Raw genomic sequence first — 25260 nt, forward strand, 5'->3', positions numbered from 1 at the left:
GCAGTTCAGAGATGCAGCAGTGGAACAAGGTGGTATTACTGCATTTTTTCCAGTAGATATGAGCGATCGTAGTATGTGGTTCCCGCCATCCTCAAAGGTGTTGCGCACATTTTACATTGTGTGTGTGTGTGTATATATATGTTCTGTGGCATATGTAGCTGCAGATACACATGCTGTGCATTATCCTGCCATCTAGTGTTGGGCTCGGAGTGTTACAAGTTGTTTTTCTTCGAAGAAGTCTTTTCGAGTCACGAGACCGAGGGACTCCTCCCTTTCGGCTCCATTGCGCATGGGCGTCGACTCCATCTTAGATTGTTTTCTTTCCGCCATCGGGTTCGGACGTGTTCCTCTTCGCTCCGTATTTCAAATCGGGGGCGCTCGGTACCAGTTTAGTGTTAGCGTATCGACACCGACTGTAGAAGCGCTCCGGTGGCCCTTTGGGGCTTCCGCTCTTAAGCGGGGCCTGGTCGGCCCGACCGCATCCATCGACGAAACTAATGGACCTGACCCCCTTCCGCTTCTGTCCGAAGTGCCACTCTAAGTATCCCTATACAGACCAACACTTGGTCTGTAATCTGTGTTTATCACCAGAATACAGGGAGGATACTTATGAGGCCTGTCGGGCGTTTCAATAAAAAAAGACCCTACATGATCGAAGAGTGAGAAGATTTCAAATGGCGTCGACACAGAGAGAACAACTCGACGTCGAAGAGGAGGAAAGAATTGCCATCCAGGGGATGGACTCTGACGAATCCGAAAGTGAACTGCCCACGACGGTGCAGAAAACAGTGAGTAAAACTGTCCCGTCCAAAACTCACACAAAGATCGTAAAGGCCAAGGGGATGTCACCGCCAGCAGGCCATGGCTTAACCCATCGAAAAGAAGGTGACCAAACATCGGCACCGAAAAAGGCCAAAGAATTGCCGAAGACATCCGACTCTGGTCGAGATTCAGGCACTGAATGATCTCGGCACCGAGAGTTCGACTCACCCAAGGTGAGAAAGGTAATGTCGGAACTGAAAAAGACTTTCTCGGAAGAATCGGTACTGAAAAAAGCGGCTTCGGAGCCGAAACGAAGCTCTTACACAGAAGAGCAAGGACTTTCCAGCCAAATGCAAAAACACAGATTTGAGCAGGAAATAAGTATGGGGGAACCAGACAATACGCAAAGGAGGTTGCATATCCAGAAAGACACTGGAAAAATACAAACTCTTCCTCCAATCAAAACCAAAAGAAAGCTGGCATTTCAAGAGTCAGAAATGCAGCCAAAGGCATAAGTGGCCAGAGATAAAACCCCACCACCGAGGTTTTCGCCACAACCTTCCCCGATACACTCACCACAGCTGTCCCCTGTAACAATACCTCCAATGCAGTCACCTACGCATACAGGGATGACACAGGATGATCCGGATGCATAGGACTTATATGATGCTCCGGTATCAGACAACAGCCCAGATTGTTACCCAACAAGGCCGTCACCACCAGAGGACAGTACTGCATATACGCAGGTACTATCAAGGGCAGCTACGTTCTACAATGTAGCAATGCATTCAAAGCCGATAGAGGATGATTTCCTGTTAAACACCTTGGCATCCACCCATACTTCCTACCAAGGTTTGCCAATACTCCCGGGCACGCTCAAGCACGCAAAACAGGTATTCCAGGAGCCAGTGAAAGGAAGAGCTATCACGCCTTGGGTGGAGAAAAAATACAAGCCTCCCCCAACGGACCCTGTGTTTATAACACAGCAACTTACACCAGACTCAGTGGTTGTAGGAGCAGCAAAAAAGAGGACAAACTCTCAAACATCAGGAGACGCTCCACCGCCTGACAAGGAGAGTAGGAAGTTTGATGCAGCGGGCAAACGAGTGGTAGCACAGGCAGCCAATCAATGGCAGATCGCAAACTTGCAAGGTCTACTGGCTCGCTACGACAGGGCACACTGGGACGAGATGCAACATATTATACAGCACTTGCCCAAAGAACACCAGAAACGTGCCCAACAGGTTGTGGAAGAAGGACAAGCAATATCCAACAACCAAATAAGGTCCGCATTAGACTCTGCAGACACAGCAGCACGAACAGTCAATACTGCGGTAACCATTCACAGGCATGCATGGTTACGAAGCTCAGGATTCAAGCCAGAAATCCAACAAGCTGTGTTAAATATGCCTTTTAACCAAGAACAATTGTTCGGCCCGGAAGTGGACACAGCCAAAGCCATGGGTGCGCTCTACTCCCCACAAAGCAGAGGCACATTTAGAAAGCCACAATTTAGAGGGGGGTTTCGTACACAAACACCAGAGCCTTCCACCTCGCAAACCAGACCCACCTATCAGGGACAATACCAGAGAGGAGGGTTTTGAGGCTCATGTAGGGGGTGGACAATTCCCAAGAGCAAGGGGAAAATTCCAAACACTTAAGACAAGTCAAGCCAAACAGTGACTTCAATGTCACAAACCCCCAACACTTAACACCAGTGGGGGGAAGACTTACTGCATACTACCAAAACTGGACACACATAACTATGGACGCATGGGTCCAAGCCATTATCCAACATGGTTATTGCATAGAATTCATAAGTTTCCCACCAGATGTGCCCCCAAGGGCGCACAATATGTCCAAACAACACTTAGACCTGTTACAACTAGAAGTCCAAGCATTGTTACAAAGACAAGCAATCGAGTTAGTACCCAACCATCAGAAAGGAACAGGTGTCTACTCACTATATCTCCTAATTCCAAAGAAAGACACAGGGGGTCATTCCGACCCCGGCGGTCGGCGGGAGCACCGCCAACAGGCTGGCGGTGCTCCGCAGGGCATTCTGACCGCGGCGGTATGGCCGCGGTCAGAACAGGAAAACCGGCGGTGTCCCGCCGGTTTTCCGCTGCCCTGAGGAATCCCCCATGGCTGGTTCTGACCGCCAGGAACAGGATGGCGGTGAGGGGTGTCGTGGGGCCCCTGGGGGCCCCTGCAGTGCCCATGCCAATGGCATGGGCACTGCAGGGGCCCCCATTCGGAGCCGGCTTCCTCGTGGGAAGGGGTTTCCCGCTGGGCTGGCGGGCGGCCTTCTGGCGGTCGCCCGCCAGCCCAGCGGGAAAGCCAGAATGGCCTCCGCGGTCTTTCGACCGCTGAGCGGCCATATGGCGGTTCCCGCCAGGCGGGCGGGCGACCGCCGCCCGCCGGCCTCAGAATGAGGCCCACAATGTTAAGACCTATATTAAACCTCAGAACGCTGAATTTCTTCATCAAGTGTTACCGTTCGGGATAACAACAGCCCCAAGGGTATTCACAAAATGCCTTGCAGTAGTAGTCGCTCACATAAGGATACAGCACATGCACGTATTCCCATACTTAGACGACTGGTTAATAAAAACCAGTACTCAACAACAGTGTCTTCTTCACACGCAAAACGTTATAGAAACTCTACACAAACTAGGATTTTCTATAAATTACCAAAAATCACATCTGCAGCCATCCCAAATACAACAATACTTGGGAGCAACACTCAACACACAGAAAGCGATTGCCACTCCAAGTCCACAAATGGTACAAGCGTTCCAAAATATAACATTAAACATACAGCCAAACCAACACTACCAAGTCAGTTTTGTAATGAAACTTCTAGGCATGATGTCTTCATGCATAGCCATTGTCCCAAACGCAAGATTACACATGCAGCCCTTACAACAGTGCCTAGCAAAACAATGGACACAAGCACAGGGTCAACTCCAATATCTAGTGTTGGTAGACCGCCAGACACACTTCTTGCTTCAATGGTGGAACCCTATAAATTTAAACCAAGAGCGGCCATTCCAAGACCCAGTGCCTCAAGACGTGATCACAACAGATGCTTCCATGATGGGGTGGGGAGCACACCTCAACCAGCACAGCATACAAGGCCAATGGGACAATCAACAAAAACAACTGCACATAAATCATTTAGAACTGTTGGCAGTGTTTCTAGCATTAAAAGCATTTCAACCACTGATAGCCCACAAACACATTCTTGTCAAAACCAACAACATGACGACAATGTATTACCTCAACAAACAAGGAGGGACACACTTGTCACAACTGTGTCTCTTAGCACAGAAAATTTGGCATTGGGTAATTGTAAAGAAATGGCTCCCTGTTGCAGTTACCCCCCAGCTTTTGTCTGATACTGATGCTGACTTGACTGAGCAGTGTGCTGGGACCCTGCTAACCAGGCCCCAGCACCAGTGTTCTTTCACCTAAAATGTACCATTGTCTCCACAATTGGCACATTGGTACCAAGGGCCCTGATGCCAGGGAAGGTCTCGAAGGGCTGCAGCATGTCTTATGCCACCCTAGGGACCCCTCACTCAGCACAGACACACTGCTTGCCAGCTTGTGTGTGCTGGTGGGAAGAAAATGACTAAGTCGACATGGCACTCCCCTCCGGGTGCCATGCCAACCTCACACTGCCTGTGGCATAGGTAAGTCACCCCTCTAGTAGTCCTTACAGCCCTAAGGCAGGGTGCACTATACCACAGGTGAGGGCATATGTGCATGAGCACTATGCCCCTACAGTGTCTAAGCAAAACCTTGGACATTGTAAGTGCAGGGTAGCCATAAGAGTATATGGTCTGGGAGTGTGTCAAAAACGAACTCCACATCTCCATAATGGCTACACTGAATACTGGGAAGTTTGGTATCAAACTTCTCAGAATAATAAACCCACACTGATGCCAGTGTGGGATTTATTAAAAAATGCACACAGAGGGCATCTTAGAGATACCCCCTGTATTTTACCCAATTGTTCAGTGCAGGACTGACTGGTCTGTGCCAGCCTGCTGCTGAGAGACGAGTTTCTGACCCCATGTGGTGAGAGCCTTTGTGCTCTCTGAGGACAGAAACAAAAGTCTGCTCTGGGTGGAGGTGCTTCACACCTCCCCCCTGCAGGAACTGTAACACCTAGCAGTGAGCCTCAAAAGCTCAGGCTTCGTGTTACAATGCCCCAGGGCACTCCAGCTAGTGGAGATGCCCGCCCCCTGGACACAGCCCCCACTTTTGGCAGCAAGTCCAGGGGAGATAATGAGAAAAACAAGGAGGAGTCACTGGCCAGTCAGGACAGCCACTAAGGTGTCCTGAGCTGAGGTGATTCTGACTTTTAGAAATCCTCCATCTTGCAGATGGAGGATTCCCCCAATAGGATTAGGGATGTGCCCCCCTCCCCTCGGGAGGAGGCACAAAGAGGGTGTAGCCACCCTCAGGGCTAGTAGCCATTGGCTACTAGCCCCCCCAGACCTAAACACACCCCTAAATTCAGTATTTAGGGGCTCCCCAGAACCTAGGAACTCAGATTCCTGCAACCTAAGAAGAAGAGGACTGTTAAGCTGAAAAACCCTGCAGAGAAGACGGAGACACCAACTGCTTTGGCCCCAGCTCTACCGGCCTGTCACCCCACTTCTAAAGACACTGCTCCAGCGACGCTCTCCCCAGGGACCAGCAACCTCTGAATCCCCAGAGGACTGCCCTGCATCTAGAAGGACCAAGAACTCCAGAGGACAGCGGCTCTGTTCACCCAAGACTGCAACTTTGCAACAAAGGAGCAACTTTAAAACAACTTGCGTTTCCCGCCGGAAGTGTGAGACTTGCCACTCTGCACCCGACGCCCCCGGCTCGACTTGTGGAGAACAAACACTTCAGGGAGGACTCCCCGGCGACTGCGAGACCGTGAGTAGCCAGAGTTGACCCTCCTGAGCCACCACAGCGATGCCTTCAGAGGGAATCCCGAGGCTCCCCCTGACCGCGACTGCCTGCTCTCAGATTCCAACGCCTGGTAAAGACTCTGCACCCGCAGCCCCCAGGACCTGAAGGATCCGAACTCCAGTGCAGGAGTGACCCCCAGGAGGCCCTCTCCCTTGCCCAGGTGGTGGCTACCCCGAGGAGCCCCCCCTTGCCTGCCTGCATCGCTGAAGAGACCCCTTGGTCTCCCATTGATTACAATTACAAACCCGACGATTGTTTGCACACTGCTCCCGGCCGCCCCGTGCTGCTGAGGGTGTACTTTCTGTGTGGACTTGTGTCCCTCCCGGTGCCCTACAAAACCCCCCTGGTCTGCCCTCCGAAGATGCGGGTACTTACCTGCTGGCAGACTGGAACCGGGGCACTCCCTTCTCCTTTGAAGCCTATGCGTTTTGGCCACCACTTTGACCTCTGCACCTGACTGGCCCTGAGCTGCTGGTGTGGTAACTTTGGGGTTGCTCTGAACCCCCAACGGTGGGCTACCTTGGACCCAAACTTGAACCCCGTAGGTGGTTTACTTACCTGCAAAAACTAACAAACTCTTACTCCCCCCTGGAACTGTTGAAAATTGCACTGTGTCTAGTTTTAAAATAGCTATATGTGATTTATGTGAAAAGTATATATGCTATTTTGCTAATTCAAAGTTCCTAAAATACCTACCTGCAGTATCTTTCATTTGAAGTATTACATGTAAATCTTGACCCTGTGGTTCTTAAAATAAACTAAGAAAATATATTTTTCTATACAAAAATCTATTGGCCTGGAATTGTCTTTGAGTGTGTGTTCCTCATTTATTGCCTGTGTGTGTACAACAAATGCTTAACACTACTCCTTTGATAAGCCTACTGCTCGACCACACTACCACAAAATAGAGCATTAGAATTATCTCTTTTTGCCACTATCTTACCTCTAAGGGGAACCCTTGGACTCTGTGCATACTATTCCTTACTTTGAAATAGTGCATACAGAGCCAACTTCCTACAGCAATTCACAATCACATTCGGCTAATAGCACAATACATCCCAGGCATTCAGAACCAGTTGGCCGACAATCTCAGTTGAGATCACCAACAAACACACAAATGGGAAATTCATCCCCAGATCCTACAAAATTACTTTCTACGCTGGGGAACACCAACCATAGACCTATTCGCAACAAAAGAAAACACAAAATGCCAAAACTTTGCGTCCAGGTACCCACACCAGAAGTCCAAGGGCAATGCGTTATGGATCAGTTGGTCAGGGATATTTGCTTGCGCTTTTCCCCCTCTCCCACTCATTCCTTATCTGGTAAACAAACTAAGTCAAAACAAACTCAAATAATACTTATAGCACCAACCTGGGCTCGCCAACCGTGTTACACAACACTGCTAGATTTATCAGTAGTACCTCACATCAAATTACCAAACAGGCCAGATCTGTTAACGCAACACAAACAACAGATCAGACACCCGAATCAAGCATCGCTCAATCTAGCAATCTGGCTCCTGAAATCTTAGAATTTGGACATTTAGACCTTACACAAGAATGTATGGAGGTCATTAAACAAGCTAGAAAACCCACTACAAGACATTGTTACGCAAACAATTGGAAAAGATTTGTTTACTACTGCCACACTAATCAAATGCATCCAGTACAACCTTCCACAAAGGACATTGTAGGCTACTTATTACACTTACAAAAGTCTAAACTAGCATTCTCTTCAATTGAAATACATCTCACGGCAATATCTGCCTATCTGCAAATTACACATTCAACATTGCTTTTTAGAATCCCAGTCATCAAAGCATTTATGGAGGGACTAAAAAGAATCATACCCCCAAGAACACCACCAGTACCTTCGTGGAACCTTAATATTGTATTAACACGACTCATGGGACCAACATTCGAACCCATGCACTCTTGTGAGATGCAATACTTAACTTGGAAAGTGGCCTTTCTAATAGCTATCACATCACTGAGAAGAGTAAGTGAGATACAAGCATTTACTATACAAGAACCCTTTATACAAATACATAAACATAAAGTGGTTCTCTGTAAAAATCCCAAATTCTTACCAAAAGTCATATCGCTGTTCCACCTAAACCAAACAGTGGAACTCCCAGTCTTCTTTCCACAACCAGACTCAGTAGCCGAAAGAGCCTTACATACATTAGACATAAAGAGAGCACTAATGTATTACATTGACAGGACAAAACAATTTCGTAAAACAAAACAATTGTTTGTAGCCTTCCAAAAACCTCATGCAGGTAATCCTATATCCAAACAAGGCATTGCCGGATGGATAGTTAAATGCATTCAAACTTGCTATATCAAAGCAAAAAGAGATCTACCTATTACACCAAAAGCGCATTCCACTAGGAAAAAAGGCGCCACAATGGCTTTTCTGGGGAATATACCTAAAACTGAAATTTGTAAGGCAGCAACCTGGTCTACGCCTCATACATTTATGAAGCATTACTGTGTAGATGTGTTAACAACACAACAAGCCACAGTAGGATAGGCTGTATTTCAAACAACTCCAACTCCTACTGGCTAAGCCACCGCTTTTTAGGGGAGGTTACTGCTTATTAGTCTATGCACAGCATGGGTATCTGCAGCTACACATGCCACCGAACGGAAAATGTCACTTACCCAGTGTACATCTGTTCGTGGCATGAGACGCTGCAGACTCACATGCGCCCTCCCACCTCCCGGGAGCCTGTAGCCGTTGTTAGTTGAATAAGATTTGTAAATTTCTAAATAAATATTATTTTAATACACATTATTTTAATACACATTATGTACGTACACACCTACTCCATTGCATGGGCACATCTAGTATACTCTCAACTCCTACCTCACCCTCAGCGGGGAAAACAATCTAAGATGGAGTCGACGCCCATGCGCAATCGAGCCGAAAGGGAGGAGTCCCTCGGTCTCGTGACTCGACAAGACTTCTTTGAAGAAAAACAACTTGTAACACTCCGAGCCCAACACTAGATGGCAGGATAATGCACAACATGTGAATCTGCAGCGTCTCATGCCACGAACAGATGTACACTGGGTAAGTGACATTTTCCATATATGTATATATATATATGTGTGTGTGTGTGTGCGCAGAAGAATTTTGAGGTTCATATAAAAAATTTGCTATTCAACTGCTATTTAGTCTGGTTCAAGCATGTGAATCTGTGAAAGATCCAATACTGGAGTAAGAAAACAAGTTACTGACCTGTAACTGTAGTTCTTCAGTATTGTTATCTTTCATAGATTAACATAATTTAATACTTGCATTGTTGAAAGGGACTCTGCAAATCCTAGAATAAAAAAAAAACACAAAGTGGCTGAAGTTGTCACACATGCCATGAGTCTAATTGGTAGTTATGGCAGTAGTAAAACTTGAGATCTGTACATTACGTGGCGTCATGGCTGGACCTGTCATTGAAAATGATAAATAAAGCACTCTCATGCCTCGCAGAACTGAGGCCTATTAGTTGTGGGATTCTGTGTGATGCCATGCAAGGACTGATGCCTCGTCAACTATTAATTCCAGTCATCACTTTTTATTCCTGAACAGCTTTCGTTCCTGCTTGAATATGTGTCTTCGTTCTCTGGGCTCCTGCAGTCATGCCTTATGGTAGATTCCAATCTTGTGATTCAGGAGGAATTGCTAAAACCTCTTCTGGCAAATACCTTCTTCGTCCTCTCCATGCGTTTTAATACTCGACAGGGTAATGTATATTTACATGCACAATTTAGGTAGTCAGATAATTGATCAGAGTGTTAATCTAGTAGAAAAGTTGTAAATTCATGCATTGGCTTACCTTTTCATAACCAGCTGTCAACTATTTTTAGGTCGTTTTCATTAATCAGATTGTTTGTATAGATTCTCCAGCCTTATTAAGCAAAGAAACAATCAATTACAAAAAAAAGGTTTCTGAATCCCAGAGTCACATTAATTGTCCAAAATGAAGTGACTGTGGGTACTGTATTCAGAATTGAAATGCACCTAGTTTGAAAGGGTTCATCATGTTGTCCTGCTGATGGACAGTCATAAGTAAGAAACATCCAAATGGTGTCTGGTGTAATGCCCTTTTAAAGCTTCACCTTCTAGGTGCACTTTTGTTTAGTTAAAAAAAAGTTAATTGTAATTCTGCAGAATTGTGTTTCTTCAGTACTTGTAATTTAAATTTCCAATGTCTCATTTTCAGACTCTGAATTAACATCCACAGTTCACCAAACGTGGGCAGACTTGTTTGCCTTTGTGGTTACTCTGTTGAGGAAAAGTGGCCCTATTTGTTTTCCATCTGTAATAACTGCTCTTGGAAAGAACTGGACTGCAATATTTGGTAATTTCTTTTGTATATGAAAGCTGTACAGTTGTGTGATTCTGAACTCTGCCTACCTATATGTGTGAGCAGAAAACCTTTAGGATTCCTGTATATGTAGCCGATTTGATAGTATATCACTGTAAAGTGAGTCTGTAACTCGGCTTCCCCAGTCTGCATTGTGCTATTCAAACTACATGATAGGCTTTAAAATGTGCACAGATCTTATGAAAAGTCCTCTCGTGAAGAATATGCATGCTGCGTCCCCACAGGGCTCATTCTGAAAGGGCCTTGTGCCTGATTTCTTGTTATCAAAAGTCATTCACCCGCACGAAGTGAGCTTGCATTATGCCACATTGCCTGTTCTCCCTCAAGACCACTCAATGTGTGTGAAATGATCACAGTGATAATTATAGGACAAAGCACTGCCCTTCTCCCCTCAGAGGCTTGCCCCATACATACAAGTCTAGAGAGAGGCTTCTTTTTGCCCTGGATGTAGTTATTCATTGATCAGGTGAGTGATACATAGGTCCTTGGCTCCAGAACCCATTGCTTTCTCTGTGAAAATGTACACTAGGTGACATCATTGTTCCCTGTAGGACACCCGTGGACAGGCCCCTATGGGATACAGAAGGAAACCCTTCCTTCCCAAGGTATGTTGTTGGTACCTTTTGTCTGACTGAGCCTGAATTGGCATTTGCTGTTTGTGGTTTGCAGTCTGTATTACCCGTTTTCCCCAGGTGTTATCCTTCATGGTGTATTGGGCATTCGGTATTGTTGTAGGCAGTGCTATCATAGCTTACCTGATCACTTTTAAGTAAAGTTAGATTTTTTTGTTTTTTGGAGGGTGTGTTCTCTATCTGCAGCTCTCACTTCTGCGTATATGGGGAGGTGAGGTGTTGTTGGTGATGGCTCAATTTGCAAATAGTTCAAGCGTTTTTCTCTGTTGTACTAAAGTGCTGTTGAGGCACTTTTTTGGCTTAATGCTAGTGCCCTTTCCGTTTCTCTGCCTTGTACATTTTTCATACCCCACACGTATTCTTGTACTGGGTAGTGTCACTGAATATGCACTTGATGTCTGCACAAACTTTCTTTTGGTTCAATTATCACTAAGTGCGTGAAATCTAAAGTATCATAGCTGCGTTGAATGATTGTAGCTGTGCCTCCTCTCTTGCCTCTGTCTAATCCAAGGTCTTATATCTTATTGTGTGAACAGAAGGGAGCCTGATGTCTCTTGCGAGTTTCTGTGTTACTATTATAAAGCCAGAGTTGAACGTTCTCCAGAAGTCATTGTTGCTTTCTCCAGTATTGTAACTTTCCTAGATTCACATGCTTGAATCCTTCCCAGTCGTCGAGATGGGAGTCCCGGTGTTATACAAGGAAATGCTCTAATGTACATATACATTACAGGCATTAGGCCTTTAGCTTAGTAACATATCACAGTCATTTTGAAAAAAACAGACCAAACTCCAGAACCCCCTATCGGGTTCTACCACCCTCTAGAACCGTCCTGTGAAGAGCTGTGTTCCCTCAGATTTTCCTCTGCACGTTGTGCTAAGAAGTTTTCTCTGAGCTCTGCTCAGTTCTTTCTCAGAAATACTTTTCTGAGGTGTTTTGGATGTGGTCTTTTCACCTTCTTCGCAGAACTTGAATTATTTTCAAGTAGGCACTTCAAACTAATCACCATGTCAGAGACAACTAAAAAGGGGATTTTCAGATCTTGTGCTATCTGCATGAAGAAGAGGCTTCATGTCGATGACCCACATGGCAACTGCATATACTGTCTCTTCCCGAACCATAAGACCAGAGACTGCAAGGTAAGTCAAAGTTTCAACTAAAACCTTAAAAGATCGAGAGGGTTGTCTTCTCCTCTGGCTACAAATATTGAAGACTAGGAACAACTCTGTCTCTGACAACGACAGTGCCTCTTCTTCTGTGTCGGTCATCAAAACATCTGTGAAGAGACATATCGAGGCCACTGCCACCATCCATCCTCCAAAAAAGGCATTGAAAAAATCATCTTAGGGCTCCTCAAAGACTTGTATTCCTCCAAAGAAACATTCTTCACAGACGGATAGGACGAAGAAGTCAGATTCCTTATCAAAAACCTAAAAAAGGAATCTCATTCTGAGCCACCAATGCCGCCTCTGCAGGTTAAGCACACATAAAAAAAAAACAGCTTCCATACCGTCGACGGAAACATTGTCAACGATATTTCCATCAACAGCTCAAGCGTCTACAATAATATCAACCATCGTCACTATCTCTGCGTCAAGGATAACATCACCCGTAGTCACTATCTCTGTGTCAACATCAGCGTCAACAGAGTCCTTGTCGACGGTCTCGTCATCTTCGTCGACTGTGCGTCCCATTTCGTCATTGTTGCAATCACCCTCGACAATCATGCCATCGTCTTTACTTTCGTCGACGAAGCTCCCATTGACTATTCCACCGACAACACTACTGCTGTCGATGACATCCCCATCAAAGACACTCCTGTCGACGATGCCTCCGTCGACTAACTTTTTGTCGACGCCACCTCCGTCAACAACGACGATTCATCTCATTGATTTTAGAAACACCGGCAAAAAGGCAGAGACCATCAACATTGAATCTTTTCTCATCTATGGAACATATAGCACTGAAAAAGCAAGCATACAAAACATGGCTTGACACCCTCCCTCACATCTCCGAGTAAAGTTTCAAAACTATTACCATCCCACCTTGTGGATGAGTCAGAGGAGGATGGGCTTTATGGAGTGGCTAGAAGCCCTTCGCAACTACTTGTCAAAGGTCAGGAATATTCAGATAATTGCTATTATTATGACCAACCATCCCAATGACAGCAGAAATTGGTATGTCTACCTTCCGGTTTGGTGTTGGATCTACAGACTATGTTGACAGACTACAGGGAACACTTCCTGCCAGTATCTGCATCTGTACAGCAACCACAAATGTCCACAATCCCAGCAACCCCTCAACAATTTCAGCAACCTCAGATGTATCTTCTGCTTTAACCGCAAGGTTCCCCTCAGGAGGTACCTTCGCAAAACCTAAGTTCTTTGGATGAAGAAGGGGAAGAGGGTGAGATCCACACCCATCAAGATCAATGGGATTAATATATCATACCAGCACCTGCTTCTCCTATGCAGCCTATAGTAGAATCTCCTCCTGAGGATATAGGGCGTTTTCACAACTTACTACAAGGGGCAGACACACTCTTCGACTTACCAATGTCGTTAGTGCAGCAGGATTGTTTCCTGTACGATTTTAAATAGCCCCACAGGAAAACGTTCAGGACTATCCTGATCATTGACCACGTTTGGAGCCATGGGTTGAAGATTATGTGTAATCCTGCAACAGTTCCGGCAGTCTTAACTAAGCTTAACAAAAGTACAAGGCCACAGAAGACGCTCCTGCATGTCTAACAGGTCATCCAAGGCCGGACACTTCTTTCACAAGCAGTGCGACGCCGTTCTAGAAACCCTTGCATACCTTTAAGCACGCCACCAGATAAGGAAGGAAGGCACCTTGATAACATTGGGAAACATTTTTCCTCTGTGTCTGCAATTGTAGTACGAGCTGCAAATTCCCTGGCGCTGCTTGGAAGATATGATAGGCAGCTATGGTCGGACAATGCTCAATATTTAGAAGAACTCTGTGAAGCTATCAGGTGTGAAACCAAACATTTCCTATTAGAGAGGCAATGTTCTTATGCTGAAATAATTGACTGTGCACTGAACATCATAGGTTTTAAACAAGCTGGGGCAGCAGTATTAAGACAACAAGGTTGGCTTAAGGCCACTAATTTTCGACCTGGGGTTCAGACAAAGCTTGAATCTTCCTTATGATGGAGAAGCATTATTCGGAAAGCACGTTGATGATGCGCTTCAAGCTATAAATCAGACACAGATACTGCCAGTTTGCTAGGCACTCTACAGTTTAGAAAAACTCCTTTCATGGAGCTAGAGGGAGAGGCCATCCTTTATTTTGTGGAGGATACCAACAGTAGAGGTATCCAACATTCTCTGCCTCCAGCCACACAACCAGGTCACAATATCAACAAAGACAGCCACCTACTGTGGCATACAGCAGACCTCAAAAAGGAAAGCCTGGAAGGCAGGGCAAGGAAGCCTCCCATAGGCAATAGCAGGGTTCAAGCACTGGCTACCTCTTGCTGTTCCCCTTCAAAACTTCAAAGAACACTTAAAGATCACCTCCATCGTTGGAGTCAAATAACCAAGGACCAATGGGTATTGGATATAATACAATTCGGCCACCTCCTAGAGTTTATACAGATGCCACTGTCTCGGGTGCAACAAAAACACCAACGTTTTCTCAACTTGGAAGCAGAGATCACGTTCCGAAAAGGTGCATTAGAAATCATACCCTATTCCCAAAGGGGGAAAGGCATTTACTCCCGCTTCTTCTTGATTCGAAAAAAGTCTTGCATATGGAGACTGATTTTGGACTTAAGAGAACTAAACAAGTACCTGAAGAAGCAAACATTCTGCATAGTCACATTGCAGGACATCTTGCAGCTTCTCAACAGACTGGACTAAATGGCCTCCCTAGACCTTCAGGATGCTTACTTTCGTATTCCCATTTACCCAAGGCACAATAGGTTCTTGAGATTCACAGTAGCCAGCAAGCATTTTCAATTCAAGGTCCTTCTCTTTGGCCTCAAGTCTGCACCCCAGATTTTTACCAAATGCCTAGCTCCAGTTGCAGCGTACCTCAGACACAAACGACACCAAGTTTTCCCATACTTAGACGACTGGTTAATAAAAGCCCCCAAAATCTAGTCAGCACACAAATCCATCAAAGCAACCTTGGGCCTCAGTCTCAATCAAGAGCAGTCAGTACTCCAACCATCGAGAAAGATAATTTTCCTAGGGGCTATATTGGATACAGAGCAGGCCAAAGCATACCAAACATCGCATGGGAAAGAACAGCTAATCACCTTAGTGAAAAAAATACAGTAAAGAAAGTCTCTTTCAGCGTGACTACAAATCTGTGATAGGAATGATGTGATCTTATATTAATCTGATTCCCTACTGTCGACTTCTTGTCAGCTAGCTACAAGAGGAGCTGCACAAGCAGTGGAAGCAGGCGCCAGGATACTTTGAAGACATAATACAGGTAACTCCACTTATGATAGCCTCGTGTCTCGGGAGGCCTGCACTTCTTAGCTCAAATTCCCACGTTAACCATAACAGATGTGTCAATGGACAGATGGGGCGCATACTTGCAGGATCTTCAATTAAGCGGCAAATAGCCCCTCTTTCACCGCACTCTTCATATCAACCTCCTCGAACTGAGGGCAGTATATATGGGGTTATAAGTCTTCTTTCCAAGAATGAGCAGGTCTGCAGTGCTTTTCAGAACAGACAATACCACAACAATGCACTACATCAACAAACCAGGAGCAGCTCACTCACATATACTGTTCCAGGAAGCACAAACCATTTGGAATTGGTGCATTCAACATTCGGTACACATAAAGGCAGAACATATCCCAGGCTATCAAAATGCCATTGCAGATTCACTAAGCAGACTGAAAAGATCTACCCACGAATGGGAATTAGACCACAGAGCTCTGGGCGGAATATTATTCTAGTGGGGCAAACTAAGCTTGGATCTCTTTGCGACCTCCCAGAACACCAAATGTTGGTCTTACGCAAGTTGACTGAGTTCAATGAATTTGGCCATGTAAACATCTCTAACAATTGTGCAGAAATCTTGGCCAAGGTCCGGGCGGATAGCACAAATAAAACATACTGCCTAAAGTGTAAACAAATCTGTTTGTGGTGCAGGTCTTCTGATATACATCCTCTCTCCTCCTCGCTGGAAAAGATCTCACCATACTTATTGAATCTAGCTTGGTCAGGATTGCAACACGCATCCATTAAGCTCATCCTGGCAGCCATTTCTCGGTTTAGGAAAATATCCAGTAAACCATCTCTTTGGTCTCAGAGGCTCATAAAAAAATTATTAAAGGGTCTTTTTAGGTCCTATCCTCCAGTCAAATCCCCTCCTCCGGCATGGCAATTGATCACAGTTCTTGAGCAGCTGATGAAGGAACCATTTCAGCCCATTTATAGAGCTGACATCAGATATCTTACATGGAAGGTACCACTCCTCATTGCACCATAGGGTTAGTGAAATACAAGCATTCACAATATAGGAAACCTTTTTTGCAATTCAAAGAGGACAGAGTTATTTTATGGGCCAATCCTAAATTCATGCCTAAAGTCCTCTCAGACTTTCATCTTAACGAACCTGTGGTGTTGATGACATTCTTCCCTATACATCAAATGGAGGTGGAAAGATCTCTCCACTCGCTAGATCTGAAGAGATGCCTCAAGTTTTATTTGGACAGGAAAAAAAGCTTTTACAAAGACAAACCAACATTTCATAGCATTCAGTACCCCAGAAAAGGGTTCCCAGTTACTAAACAAACTATTTCGCTATGGATTACAAATGCAATTGTTCATTGCCATCAGAAAGCTGGTCTACCTTTGGATGCTTAGGTGCACGCACATTCGACTAGAGCCGTTTCCACATCCTGTGTGTTATTTGCAGGAGTATCATTGCTGGACATCTGCTGAACTGCAACGTGGAAGACGGCACATACCTTCACAAGACACTACTGCCTAGATACTGAAATGCTCAGGGATGCAGTGGTTGGACATGCAGTGCTCAGACATCTGTTCCACTGTATAAATGCACATTTTCATTAATTTTACAAGTCTTCTGTTATATTTTAAAGCTAAACATAACTGTACGGAGTACTGAGACTGTCTTATAATAGCAGAATGTTTATATGTCTAACCACAGAAAATGTGCTAATTATTGCTTGCTGTTTTGATTCAAGCATGTGAATCTATGAAAGTTCCAACACTGGAGTAAGAAATAAGTTACTTACCTGTAATTGTAGTTCTCCAGTATTGGAATCTTTCATAGATTCACATGCGACCCACCCACCTCCTCTAGGGAGCTCACCGTCATTTTCTCAGTATGGTCTTTCCATTAGCACTAATGCTTTGAAAATCTGAGGGAATACAGCTCCTCACAGGAGGTGTCTATAGGGTGATATAACCTGATTGGTGGATTCTAGAGTAAGGTCCATTTTTACAAAATGACTGTGATATGTTACTAAGCTAAAGGCCTAATACGTGTAATGTATATGTACATTAGAGCATTGCTTTTGTATAACACTGGGGACTTCCATCTCGATGCCGGGGAAGGATTCAAGCTTGTGGATCTATGAACGTTTCTAATACTAGAGAACTACAGTTACAGGTAAGTAACTTAGGGCCAGATGTAGCAAAGGGTTTTTCCCATTCTGTGTCAATGGGAAAATGTCTTCGTACATATGGCCCTTATTTCTTCTCCATCATGCTAATGAAGAGGTGAGTTGACCACTGCCTTCTCAAGTCCTAGGCATGAATGTCTGACTGTGCTGCCTGAAAATGTGATGTTCTCTCCATTTGGGGCCATGCATAATTCTGTCTCAAGTACTCTTTTCCAGCTCAGTTTTGCCTTTCTTCAAACAGATACTTCATCCAGCAGATCTGTTATTGATGTGCCTATCCATGGATCTTTGATTTTTGGTTTCAGTCCTCTCTGGGGGGGGTGAAGGGGGGCACACTTTGATTTAGCATTTTCCTTTAGAGAGCCAGGTTTCCTTCACTGGAATTTGGAACTGCTGTGAGGTAGTCATAATGGCACCAGTTCTTAAAGGCTCTCATGATCTCATGATCCTAGAATTGCTCTTTCTAGATTGGATCATCTATTAGTTAATTTCTATGCTTCTCTTGAGCGTGGGTGCTGCTCCACAGGAACCAGCTCCATCTTGTCCCTTAACTAGGAAGCAAAAGCCTTCATAGTTCTGTAGTTGTCGGTCATATCTGCTTCTTGTAAACCTTTGTACTTCTCTAATTCTTTTCCTTCTCAGTCTAAATATTTCTCCTTTCTGTTTTCTTTCTTGTGGTTCCCAAAGTCTGAGATCTCTCAGTTGTGGATCTTGTGAGTCTTTTAGCTCACTGTTGCTTTACCACTCTCCTCATTGAATGTCTCATCTGAAGTGAAGAGTTTGGGTTCCTTTTTGTGTTGAGACCCCATCCTACCCCTTTCCATTTTGTAGAAAGTTCCTCCCTCCTTTGTCAGAAAGATTGATTTTTCGCACCTCTGGGGGAAGGTGCCCTTAATGCCTCTGAGGTCCCCTCCATAGCTGGGCTCTACTTGTTTCGAGGGATTGCTCCTTGTGTTTGTTCTTTTACTTTTCCAACAGGGTGGTTCTGTCACGTTGTTCCAGTTCCTCCTCTCTGTAAATGAAAGATGCAATGTAAACTTTGGTAGTGGAACTGAATGTACAGGTAAATGCATATTAATGATTTTAGTGACTCTGTACAGGTAGTCCCGAATCCCCTTGTTGCAGACAGCCCACTGCCTCATCTCTTGCCTGAAAGGCCACTGGCTTTATGTGGTGTGGATTTGAGACTCCGACCTTGAAAGGCAGCAAAAATTATTGGGGCAGAGAAAAAACTGGTTGTGGAGAATTTATAGGTGTGCCAGTGCTTCTTGAACACTTCTGACTGGTCAATATGATCTCTGTAACACTTGGCAGTTCAGACATCCTATTAGTTTGGGGGGAAAAGAAGAATCTGATAAACTTCTAGCTGCAGATTTCTTACCATAGAATTTCCAGACATCAGCTTGGAATCCGTAACTTTTTGCTGAGCAATACCCCTACGCACCAGTGGGTGGCTCTGTTTGGCTTTGTGTGGGATTGTTGAAGCCATCTATGACGTCACGTTCACATATTAAGGCACCACCCAGGCACGTATACGTCAGTTTTTTTCTTTCTGCGATTGTTAACCGCAGACCCGGGATAGAGCTACCCTTGTGTCTTTTTTGACAGGCCTTTTGTTTTTTAATTTTGTCGAAGATTTTTCATCTGTGCGAGGATGTCATTGAGGAAGACTCGGGATTCAAGTTGTGTGGTGCCTGCTGTCACACCACGTCGGTGACAGATCCTCATTTAGTATGCCTTTGGTGTCTGGACCATGACTCAGTCGTGCACGGACTGCCAGGCCATGGCTCTGAAAGCTTTAAGGGAGTGGTCCCTGAAGCTCCTTGCGGCCCGGCAATTGACATCGGCAGGTATGACTCCGAGGAGGTCCTGATTGAGGAGAAGGTCGTGGGAGTGCACCAGGAGTCCCAATTCCTCTTTGTCCCACTCGAGGTCCTTACGGCACTCAGAGAAGAGGCACAAGAAGAAGTTAAAACGGAATTCAGATTCACCTCGCCCGTCAGCCAACGAGACGAGGCGAGTCGAGAACGTCGATGTTCCAGGCACGGTTGCAAAGAATCACTGCCAGGGCCGACTCTGAGCCTCCCCTCTTTTCGGGAGCCTGAGCAATGCCCGCTCAGTTGAAGGAAGGAATTTTAAGAGGCCATGCGCCCTATCCGAGAGGTTGGTAGTCCAAGCCTCCACTTCCAGGACGCCTTCCCTTCCGCACCCCCGGAAAGGGAATCCAAGAGGCTGGATCAGCTTGGAAAGAAGTTATTTTCTTCCAACAGCCTGGCATTGAGGTCAGAGAACACCTCAGGCTCATTGGGACGTTTTTCCTACACGCTATGGGATACGGTGGGCAGGTGCTGCCCCAGGTCCCGTAAGAAACATGGGTCATTCTCTCCCAAGCTGTGAAGGATGGGTGGGATGCAGTAAAGTTCACCATATGGTGTGGCTTAGACACAGCTGATTTACTCGGCAAAGTTATTTTGTCAACGTGGCCCTTCAGTGCCACGCCTGCCTACATACATCTGTCTTCTCAGGGGATGTTTAGGCAACCTTATGGACATGCCCTTTGAAGACTCATGCCTAGTTGGTGAAAAGGCAGACTCGGCGCTGGAGCACTTTAAAGACCCCCGGGCTACGGCTAAGTCCTTGGGCCTCTCGGCGACCCCTTGCCAACTATCTGTCTTCATCCCTTTCGTGGCTACAGAAGGGGTGTGGCACCACGCCACCCACAGGCCATCCACCATCCTGCACCAGGCCAACAGCTTGTGCGGGGATGCGGTCTTGGTGCCTTCAGACCTAGAGTGTCTGTCCCAAAGTCATCCTCCACCCAGCCCCCTACCTCCTCCGTTTCCAAACCCTCCTAGTGTGATTCTGCAAGACAGTACTGGTCCAGCTGGAAGGAGAATAAGTCATCATCTCCCTCACTGGCAGTCCATGACATTGGACAAATGGGTTTTGCCGATCATACAGAATGGCTATCACCTCCCCTTCTAGTCTTTCTCTCCTCCAATGCCTCCCTCAAAGGAATGGCTGATGGAGAATCCTTTGGTTTTACTCTGCAAGGAAGTTACAGCTCTCTTTTCCAAGGGAGCCTTAGAAAGGGTCCTGATATCTGAATTGGGGAGTGGTTGCTATTCCCCCTACTTTGATACCCAAAAAGAACAAGGGTGTTCTCCCTACTCTGGATTTGCGGGATGTCAATCTCTTCCTCAAATAGGAGAAATTCAGAATGCTCACTCTAGCTCAGGTCTTGTCTGCCCTAGAACAAGGAGACTGGATGCTCCCTTTCATTGGAACTGTTCTAGATACAGTGCAGTTTCGGGCTTATCCTCCTGAACAGCCATTCCGGGATATACCGGTTATGATTCTGATGTTTTGGCCTCTATACTGGATTTTAGTGCAACAGATACTGAGGCTGCTGGGCAACATGGCCTCCTGCATCCTGTTAGTAAACAATGGCAGATGGCATTGCGGGCTGTACAGTCGGACCTGAAATTCCAGTGGGCACAGCATCACGGGGATCTCTCCAACATGGTCCAGGTCTTGGAGGGAACTGCAAAAGACTTGCACTGGTGGTTAAAGAACTGCAGTTGGGTGAGAGGCAAACTACTCTTCCTTCCCTAACCAGATCTTACAGTAGTGACAGATGCATTGCTTCTGGGATGGTTCGGCCATCTGGGAGAAGTGGCGATAAGGGGCTTTGGCCTCCAGCGGAATCTGGACACCACATCCATCTGGTGGGGCTCTGGGCAATCCTGCTAACGTTGAAGGCATTTCTACCACTTGTCAAGCAGAAGATAGTGGGGTGTTCACAGACAACACCATTGCAATGTGGTACTGCAACAAGCAGGGCGTTGTGGGGTTGTTGACTCATTCTCAAGAGGCCTTGCGCCTCTGGACATGGCTGGAACAGTAGGGCATAACCCTGGTGGTTCAACACCTGGCAGGTTCTGTGAATGCGAGGGAAGACAAACTCAGCCATCGATGACTAGCAGATCGCGACTGACATTTCCATCAGGAGGTGGCACAAGGACTCTTTCAGCAGTGGGGAGAGCCTTCATTAGATCTGTTCTCTTCCAAAGAGAATACACAATGTCAGCAGTATTGCACATTTGAGTTTCCAAGGTGACACTCTCTCAGGCCTCTTGTATGCCTTTCCACCCCTACCACTTCTGCCCAGAGTTCTCAAGAAGATCAGGAACAATAAAGGCCCAAGTAATCCTTGTGGCTTCGTACTTGGCAAAGGAAGTCTGGTCCTGAGCTTCTGAAAATGGGCATTGATCTTCCAAACAGGTTGCCCCTTTGGGAAGATCTTCTTTCGCAGCAACAAGGGATGGTTCTCCATGCGAACCTGTCAACTTTGCCTTCATACATGGAGATTGAGGGGCGGCAGTTGAAAACCTTCGACCTTTTTCCCAAAGTCTGTGAAGTTATTCTGGCAGCCAGGCGTCCCTCCACTAAGACAGTATGCGCCTGTCGTTGGGGTTGATTTGTAGATTATTGTACAGTAAGATCTATTGATCCTCTTTCTGCCACTCTCTCTGATATCCTCCTCTTTATTCTACCCCTGGCCCTGCAGGGTTTTGCATTGGGCACACTCGAGGGATATCTGTCAGCGTTAGCTTCAAGGTGTATCAGTCCTGGACATAAGTCAGACAGCAGCGTGGGTGTCCCTACTTGTTTGCCAAGCACAACAGCCTGGACAGTCAGGTCCGCAGGGAGAGGCATTTTGCCTGTTCGGTTCTGCAGAACTTTTTAATCTAAAGTGAATTTGTCTACAGCGCACGGCCACGAGGTAATGGCTTGGGTATCTATTCTAAAGTAAGGATTCTGCAGCTAGACAGAGCTACTTACCATTGATAATGCATTATATGGTAGCCACTCTGTTTAGCTGCAGATTTCTTACGCCCACCCATGCCTCCCCTCTCTGTGGACTCTTTTACTAGGATAGAGGGTTGTCCCTTTCCGGGCCCTAGCTTTGGCACAGTTTCTTCCATGGGTCTGTTCTTCTGGCGTGGACGTTTGTGGAAAAGTAACTGACGTACAAGTGCCTGGGTGGTACTTTTATTGCTGACGGTGACATCCCAGATGGCTCCAACAACGTCACGTAGAGCTGAACGTAGCCACCCGATAGCGCACAGGGGTATTGCTCAGCAAAATGTTCCAGATTCCAACTTATACCTGTAAATTCTAAGGTAAGGAATCTGCAGCTAGATAGTCTCTACCAGATAATGCATTACCAAAGGTAACTTGTTCTTTAGCATTACTAGTACGGGAGGCATTATAGTGGGTAACTTACACTAATTCAAGAGCAAGAACTCACTATTCATTCACAACATATATGCACCCACACTTCCACAGTGCATACAGACACACAATGCAACCATGCCTCTGTTCTACAATCTCTTCAGATTTTTAGCTGATAATTTATTTTGACCATCTAGCCACTGGATTTGGTGTTTCCCCAAGTTAACAATCAAGCAAGTAACCAGATAGATTGTTGTCATCTGTAATTGTTTACTCTTGAAGTCACTTCGAATGTTAAACTACTTTCAGTTCTGTTATACTTTTTTCTGCAATTACTTATATGTATTTTGAAAGCTGTGACGAGTTTGAAAGGATATGAGCCCAAATAATTTACTGGTCCATTATCATGGGCCATACTTTGCTTTGTCTAGGGAAAGGAAGTAGTGTTAAAGTGTAGAATGCTTTGTTTTTACCTTAATGATTTTTTTTGTTTGTTTTAGAGACTGTTTCTGAATGCGTACATTTGTCTGTGTCTGCCCCACACTTGTACTCCTCCTGCTTGCAGTTCCTTAGTGTCCTGTTTGCTGAAGAAGGAAAGAATCATCTCCATGAAGAACCAAGTTCAATACTGCCTTCTCTCCTAGATGAGATTTCTTCATCAGGATACAGACTTTGTGAATTATTACTTAAGGTGTGTGCGATGTGTACTAATTTTAGCAATAATCTTCTTTCATAACTAAATTATTTTTTAGGCCAATGCATGCTCATTCTGTGCAGGCACATTTCTGTAATAATGAATGCATGAATTCCTAATAAAACATATTCTGCCTTTTGTAAAAAGTAGTCTCCTCAAACTCCTCAATTGGCAGTTTACTCACTGCCTAAACAGTATGAGGCCAGGTTAACTTTTAAAAGTGACGGCGGTAGGACATGCATGTCAATGGGTTGTAGAATGCCTGATGGAATTTCTCCAAAAGGAAACACTTTAGACAAGTCAGGCTCTTGGAAGTAAAATGTATCAACATTCAGAAATCGTGCTGAAGTGAAGGCTTGATGGAGCAAACCGGCAAGTAACTCTTTTATTAAGGCACCAGGAGCATACATGGAGCTTCCTTGTCTGCCTTAGAATTACAATGCAAAGACTGCCTTGAATCCTATTACCGTGTAAGACCCTGGTCATTGGAGCAACCAACCTCTTGAGCACCAACTTTCACTAGCTCATAGTGGCTGGATGACAAAGCCACTTAGGCTGCAGTTTGATAAACCCCTCCCCCCAACACGAGAATTATACAATATCTCCTTTCTTTACAATGAAATAAAACAAACTTGATACAAAAATGGAACTAAAGCACATGAAGCATACAGAGGTTACCTAATACTGCAATCTTGAAACCATGCTGGCACGCAGCACTACCTGCACCATTCCACACGCAAACTCCCCTCCAGTTGCCCTAATTCTTCTTTCTCTCCTTCCTCTCTTACATCCACAACAGTGCCACTCTCACACCTCTGTATACCCTTCAAAATCTCACCATCTTCCTTCATCATAAAACCACTCCACTCATCTTCATCTCAGTCTCCTGACCAGCATTCCAGCTCTTATGCTGCCTTTGTTTCGTTTACAGTAAAAGGCCGCTCTTTCAGTAAAAGGCCACTGTTTCTCGATACTACATACCACTTGTGTACACTTCTGACCTCTGTTGGTTCGGGAAAAACTGATTAACTTTCACTCTTCCTCCCCATTTTAACTTTCAGGTAACCACCTGTCAAAATCCTCCTCCGAAAAGACAATCCTTTCATTTCCACACTATCAGATGACTTCTACTCTCTCATGCACTACAGTATCAATTTAGTGTTCGGATCCCTCATCCGCATACTCACAAAAGGTGCCTTTCTATTTGTGCCACTCTCTGTGGTATGTACACTCGAATCATCTCTTCCACTGCTACTCTCACACCTCTGCTACCACACGTTACCATTTGGAAGGTGTCCTTGACAATACCGTTTGTATGCTCAACTATGCAATTTCCCTGAGTATTGTAGAGCAGTGTCCTAACATGCCTAATACTGTGACTCTTAAAAACATTCTTGAATAAACCCAGGTGTGAGCTGAGTCTCATTGTGTGTGCAGTGATTCAAGAACAATCCTCCCTCCTCACGCAACACTCTAATTACAGTATCTCTAGGCATATTCCTGATAAACTCCACTCTTTCTCAAATAAAAATTCTACGTGACAGTAGCTAACCCTTCAGTCCCCCCGGTAATCCCTGGGACTGATAAAATCCAAGCCCACCTTCTTTCAGACACCTTTCAAGTTATCCAGAGGTCCCACTGGTTCGCTATCCACCTTTAGGCATTTTTCTCTATCCCTACCAACTCGCACTTCTCCACCTACTCTTTCACATCATCATCCATGCCCAGTCACCAGAACCTGTCTTTCAAACGTCTTTAGTCAGGGACTGACCCATGTTCTCTTCATATTCCAATAAGTTTTTCTTTCACCCTTGAAGGCCATGTATCTTTCACCTCTCATAACTTAATCGCCAGTCACTTCAAACTTAACTCATCCTGTAACTTTACATAGCACAGTCAAGGCAAAACCACATCCCGTCTGTCTACCAC

The 25260-nt window shown here is 45.4% G+C and overlaps 1 protein-coding gene across 2 annotated transcripts in view; it reads left to right on the top strand.

Moving 5' to 3' along the window:
- The window catches only part of RTTN (rotatin), a 978768-nt gene that overhangs the window by 660070 nt on the left and 293438 nt on the right, over nucleotides 1-25260 (top strand). For both annotated transcript variants that reach the window (XM_069219896.1, XM_069219897.1), the window contains exons 38-40: nucleotides 9331-9484; nucleotides 9965-10102; nucleotides 23138-23328. In XM_069219896.1, the coding sequence (XP_069075997.1) occupies nucleotides 9331-9484; nucleotides 9965-10102; nucleotides 23138-23328 (483 nt within the window). The remainder of the gene's footprint in view (nucleotides 1-9330; nucleotides 9485-9964; nucleotides 10103-23137; nucleotides 23329-25260) is intronic.

Source organism: Pleurodeles waltl, chromosome 2_2 (genome assembly GCF_031143425.1).
Source record: "Pleurodeles waltl isolate 20211129_DDA chromosome 2_2, aPleWal1.hap1.20221129, whole genome shotgun sequence".
In the NCBI taxonomy this organism is placed as follows: Eukaryota; Metazoa; Chordata; class Amphibia; order Caudata; family Salamandridae; genus Pleurodeles; species Pleurodeles waltl.